Source organism: Lethenteron reissneri, chromosome 3 (genome assembly GCF_015708825.2).
Source record: "Lethenteron reissneri isolate LAM-NWPU_2019-01 chromosome 3, ASM1570882v1, whole genome shotgun sequence".
Lineage (NCBI taxonomy): Eukaryota > Metazoa > Chordata > Hyperoartia > Petromyzontiformes > Petromyzontidae > Lethenteron > Lethenteron reissneri.
This window is the reverse complement of record NC_083781.1, coordinates 1,815,260-1,821,259: the sequence shown is the minus strand read 5'-3', so window position 1 is coordinate 1,821,259 and position 6,000 is coordinate 1,815,260. Positions and strand designations below refer to the sequence as shown.

Below are 6,000 nucleotides of genomic sequence, written 5' to 3'. Positions count from 1 at the left end.
GTAAACCAAACACGTGAGCAATAACGCACGAAAACGATGATTTATTTTAAAAACTAAATATCACGTAACAAATACCAAAACAAATGCATGGAAACCATAAGACATGTAACAAATGATGTCAATAACATGTAAACAGTAACAAAATGTGAATGTAAATAACAAAACATGCATACGGAACATGTAAATAATAAAACGTGAATCTTTACAATGAGAATATTTATTTAGGCTAGAGGAATCCGATGAGCTATTAAGCTCTTTTTCAGAGATGTCCAGCAGTTTTCACAGATGCCCAACAACAATACACGTCAACAATAACACAACGCGAATATAAAAAACATTGAAACGATATGTGACCAATAACACATGTCCACACCAGAACAAGTTAACAATAACAGCATCACATGAACAAAAAACGTGAAACACATTCCTGCGGAAGGAGCTGGTAGGAACGTTGGGTTGCTCGGTCAATGGCCAGGGTCAACGGCGGCGTGGTGTATTCCGCAAATATGCCCGACTGTGAGGGCGGGCACAAGCCGGCGTGAGTAGGTTAAACGTTGAGTTTTATAAGGGCACCACGGGGTGACCAGCCCCTCTCCACCCAGCCCCACCCCTCCCACCCCCCACCCAGCCCCTCCCTCCCTCCCCACCCAGCCCCTCCCTGCACGACGGACACAATAATCCCCTGTTGGCTGGTGTAACCAGGAGGTTCCTACCAGTAAATACATTTCTGGCAGAAATACTTCCAAGTGAGATTTTTTTACGACAATCGGCTAAACATTAACTCCAAAAGATACATTTATAAACAATACAAAAGCACATTTGTAGAATTTACTTTCCAGCGAGGTACATTTCAGTTGTAAAATTAGGTACGGTTTCGGCCCAAAAAGCCATATAATAATTTACATTTGTAATGCGCATTTCATCCGCAGATCACAATTCGCCAATGATGGCCGAGCTCGGGATCAATTTGTTCCACTCAAAGCTCACACTGGGGAAGCAACAACAACTTGTTAACAGCGAGAGAAACAATGTTCTTGTGTGTGCAGTAAGGAGCCAGCGTTCAATAACGGGACATCACGCAGGCGACGTCGAGTTACATCCAAACGCAGGCATTTAAAAAGTGGAATCAGCCCGACGACCAACGCAGTGGCGGTCGCGAAAGTCAAATCGCTCGAAACGAACTCAAACCGGAGGGAATACATACGCGGCGGACATTGCGTCATTGGTGCTCCATCACCTCGAATTCCCGAATGAAGACCCAACTGGTGACCTCGCTCCTGCCGTACGGATTATTGATACAAGCAAAACATCCACCTTGCAACAATCCCCGTGGCATTTGTCCCCCCCCCCCATCCCTGGTGCAATCTACCCGTAAACAATGACACGCCAACCAAGGAGGGGCTGGCACATCACCAGGTGCAACAAAATGACAAGCCCGCGGATATCCGCCAACTTATTTTAGCAAGTCCTTGTTCATAGTTGGGAGTGAATTGGGTGGAATTTTTTTTATTCTATGGCAAGTCGTCCGGTTTCCAGGTTGCATAATTCTCGAGAAATCCACACACCAACAGTGCTCTTGGCTTTGGCCGCAGGCTGAATTATAATTGTTAAGGCCCTTTGTCCATCCACTGCAGAATAAAACGAAACACTTTTATTAACCAGATACAGTCCAATCGGCTATTAGCTCTTTTCAGAAGCGACCTGGCCACAAATAATAGGTCAATGAAATGGCTTTTTATCACGTTGGATATTTATAGCAGCCAAATACTCTAAACACACGTTGATTCTAAATGTGGAGGGGAAAACCGGAGAACCGAGAAAAATCCACACAACCACAGAGGAGAATATGCCAACTCCAAATATTCAGGCGTTATCGTTGAGCTCGAACCCTCGACCTCCTGTATACCAGGCAAAGGTGATAACATCTCGCCACTGTGAGATGGCCCCCTCTTGCAATGTTGGTGATGACAATGACCATACTTCACCATGCTGGCCAGTGCGGGTTGATGGACCCGGTTCAGATATCGTTCGCCACCGACGTTCGACATTGGTGAGAGTCAAACTTGGGTTTCCAGGCGAGTAGTGCACAGGCGCTAACCACTCTGCAGACGCTTCACTCCCAGAAGTCGAATGCCGGGTTGAATGTGCAAACAGGGTTGCGCCTCCGCTCAACAGAGCCTGGCACCAATGTGATCGCCACGCATTCTCCGACATCGCATAACTGAAAGTCACAATCGATTTGTCGATTTCCTTATGCGACATGGCACATGCACAGCATTTCACCGCTTGTCTATCCCTTCGACTTTTACATCATTACAATGTAAATATATCAGCAGCAGCAGCCATGCTTAATCCACTGCTGGATTATTCCCTCTCCACAGGCCACCCCGCACCTGCTCATGGAACTGAAGGCAAAACATTCACATTTAAAATAAGCTATTTCTTAAACTACTTTAATTTGACCAGGTATGGCCCATTGAACTAGATAGCTCTTTTTTAGAAGCGGCCTGGCTACAAATGAGAATGAAGTGGCTTGTATGAAAATTTATAGCAGCCATGCAAACTCCAAATATACAGCAGCAGGCGCCAAGCCAAGAGTCGGGGTCGAACCCACGACCTCCTGCATACCAGGCGAGGTAATTAACATCTTGCCGCCGTGGTGCCCCTAGTGCCGTACTGTGTAATGGGACGAGAGAAAACGCCGCTTGGTCGCGTTTGCACTTGTGTTGGTTCTGGCTTGAGAGCTCTCACCACGTATGACTCGCAAGCGGTGCCCTCGCTCACAGCGGTCTCCTACACCTTCCGGGCACACGGTGCCTTGAGCCGCCAGTGTGCGGCGCTTGGTTGTATCACGGCGGAGCACTCGGCCGTGGTTCGTCGCGTACTCTTCACACGTTGTGGTCGAGTCGGATTAGCCTCTGTTCATAAGTATAAATTACGTGGCATTAAATGCTCACGCCTTTAATAGAAAATCTAAAGATTATTGATATTAATTGTAGGCATCCGTGCATTGGTGCAGTACCAATGGTTTGTGGCGTTTCCTTCCCTGTGCCCTTCACAATTGTGCTCCAATATTCAGTTGTCCCCACTGCCGAGCAAAGCAACCAACTCACCAACCTGTGAGCAGACGTCCTCCGATTAAACTTTACTTCATACTCTTTGGTTCTTTCAGTAAAGTCACGTGGGTATAAAATAAAATAAACCACGTTTCGGGCGCAACACAAGCGTCCATCATCAGGTGGGCAAGCATGGTCTGCTGCTGAGGCAGACTGTCTATTTTATTTTCTACCTACGTGACTTTACCGAAAGAACCAAAGGGTATGGATTCCTGCAGTCACAAAAGCTTCAAATCAAACTTTACTTCCTTGCAGACTTGATATTTGCCATGGAAGATTACTCTTTACACCGATCTAATCACATTCCTTCAAATTCTAAAACATCCGCAATAAAAACAAAAAGATAATTCCGAGAAAATGCTGCATTCATCCCAAATTGTAAGCGCGTAAGAACCACAACAAAAGCAGACTGATTTCGAAAGATGTTTTTACTTTCACATTTTTCCAATAAACGTTTACTGCATCGGTGCATGAGGTATCGTGTTATACATGGTAATTGTAGACAAATGTGTTCTCAAACTTTCACGCGACCGATGCACATTTGTGATGTAAGAACACCGACAAGGGCGCATTAGCGGTGACGAAGGCGCGCGCTCTCAAACGTAAACGGCGCGACTATTAGCGGCCCGCCAGCCCAGATGCGACTGGCGAAGGAACGCGTGACAGCGGTAATGATCATAATTACACTCTACAAAAAATATAAAGGGACACTGACAAGCGTAATGGCCTCACATTTGGACGCAATTACGTAATTGGACACAGACGCTGCCGCTGCTGCTGCTGCTGCGGTGACGATGGGAGATGAGAAAGGTCCGCGCGCACGCACGCACAAAGACAAAGATCCCCCGCGTAGCCCACACAGGCTGTTGCGGGGTAGTGCCCTTTGCGAACATCTACGACGGTTAGTACGGCGCGCGAGTGGGGGGGCGGTGGTGTGGCCAAGCATCATGGTGCAGCAAGGGATTCATCTTGAAGCCGAGCTGACCTATGGGAGGCCCACGACCGGTTCAGATACTCGACACCAGGAATCGATTGCAGATCGCTGGATTTTGTAGCGCAGTACCCCAACCACTGCGCCACCGGTTCCCCCACCCCCACGCGTGCACACACGGACGTACACCCACGCACGCAGAGACGCTCACACACGCACACAGGCACGCGCACACAGACACACACGCACGCACGCACACGCACGCACACGCCCGTGTAAACAGCCTTCACAAAGAGGCATCGCGCACCAGGGAGGGGAACGCCTCGGCGCCCTCGCATAGGATGGAGTACACGGCCCGGTACACGGCGGGGAAGGGAGGCCGGGCGGGGTCCAGCGTGCTGAGGAAGGGAAGGAACTCATCGGCGATCGCCTGCCCGTTCCCAGGGAGCCCGCATGGGAGGGGAGGGGGCAGAAGTGGGGGAGGGGAGACATCGGGGCGGAGGGGTCGGTAAAAAATGGAAAAACGACGTCACGGTCGCGTGATTTGCCAAGGGTGGATCCACTCTAGCCCGGGTACTGCGGCGTAACGCTGGGAGGCGCTCACTTTGTTCGCGGTAGCAGTGCCCGATGTGCGTAGCTCCTGAATGCAGCCGCACTGTCATTCTCCCCTTGCTCGATCGCACACATCCCGCAGGGCCCGTGCCCTTTGCCCATACCGATGGGCACGTAATCTCCGTGCATCTTATTTTACTCCAGTTTTGCAGCAAGTGCCGTTTGTAACAGATTTGCCTGTGAAGATTTACGCAATCTTTCCTGCGTTGCGCATCACGCGTGCAGGCATTACGTTGACACGTTAATGCCCACAGGGCAACATGTATTATTGGTGACTTAACCGAAACAATCTACCATTTACCTTGCTGAACCCGATTTGATCACAGGTGCACACAATCAGGCTCTCAGCGGTACCAGCTCTGAAATCACACGAGCTTCCCGAGCCACTGGGCCACCTGCATCGTACATCCCATCCTAAGCGATGTACCTCCCACTCGTGCGAACCATCGTCATCAACATAAGCAACAATCACCTGCTGCACACGCTGAAGCAACTGCAGCCACGCCATGTCGTGTTGCACGCTCGCCATTTCCTTCAGCTCCTCCGCGGAGCTGTACGTCACCACGGGCCTCATCAGCTGCTCGGCAAAGCGGGCCCCCGTCCTTCCCTGGGGCAAGCCGGCACTGGGCACCTGCAAACGGTGGCCCATCGCAGACCACCGCTCGGCCACTAATCAGGGGCCGCCACGGACATCCACAGATGGCGCGGGACGGGGAGGGGAAAACTGAGCTTACACGCAGGGGACAAAGTCTCACGTGGACTAGAATTAGTTTTCCTATAAAATAATAGCACAATTGTTTTGTAGACAAATAATAAAATACAGTCAATCGACCGATGGATGTATGCATGCTCAAATTATTTCGCGCAGTACGTAGCCAGACGCGAGTTAATCGGAGGTGTGGATGAAGGCCTGCCCGAGCCATAACAGTCATTGGGGTTGTTTGTTCAAACTTCACTGTGCTGGTAATGTGGCGGGGTTGGTGAAGAAGGCACCCAGGGACTGATTCAAACATCATTCACCACTGATGTTAGCCGTGACTGGCAACAGAACTCGGGTCAGCGGGTTCACAACTGCGTCACCGCATGACACGCAATCTTGTACCGTATTCACCCAGAAAAGTCCCAGAGACTGTCAGCGTAGACCAGTAGATGACAATAACTGGCCTAAGCCACAGACACTCAAAAGGGGTGACAGTCATCTGGGGGCGGTGGCTATGCAGCGCTGTGGCGGCAGTGAGGGTTGTGAATCTCCCTTCCTTCCCATGGACGTCGAGGAGGATTATTCCGGTGGTCAGCAACCAAAAATGACAAGAAGAGTCGTTTTTTCCCCCCAATTCGATA

At 49.9% G+C, this 6,000-nt stretch overlaps 1 protein-coding gene across 2 annotated transcripts in view; it reads right to left on the bottom strand.

Annotated features, from left to right (window-relative positions):
- Positions 1-2,735: 2,735 nt before the first annotated feature.
- TEDC2 (tubulin epsilon and delta complex 2) overlaps positions 2,736-6,000 on the bottom strand; it is a 36,120-nt gene continuing 32,855 nt past the window's right edge. Inside the window, exons 10-12 of one of the 2 annotated variants that reach the window (XM_061555363.1) lie at positions 5,132-5,328; positions 4,355-4,477; positions 2,736-3,117 (exon numbers count right to left, since the gene is read on the bottom strand). In XM_061555363.1, the coding sequence (XP_061411347.1) occupies positions 3,076-3,117; positions 4,355-4,477; positions 5,132-5,328 (362 nt within the window). In that variant the 3' untranslated portion in view covers positions 2,736-3,075. Of the gene's footprint in view, positions 3,118-3,529; positions 4,478-5,131; positions 5,329-6,000 lie in introns of those variants that run through there. The other variant, XM_061555373.1, reaches the window with a different exon arrangement.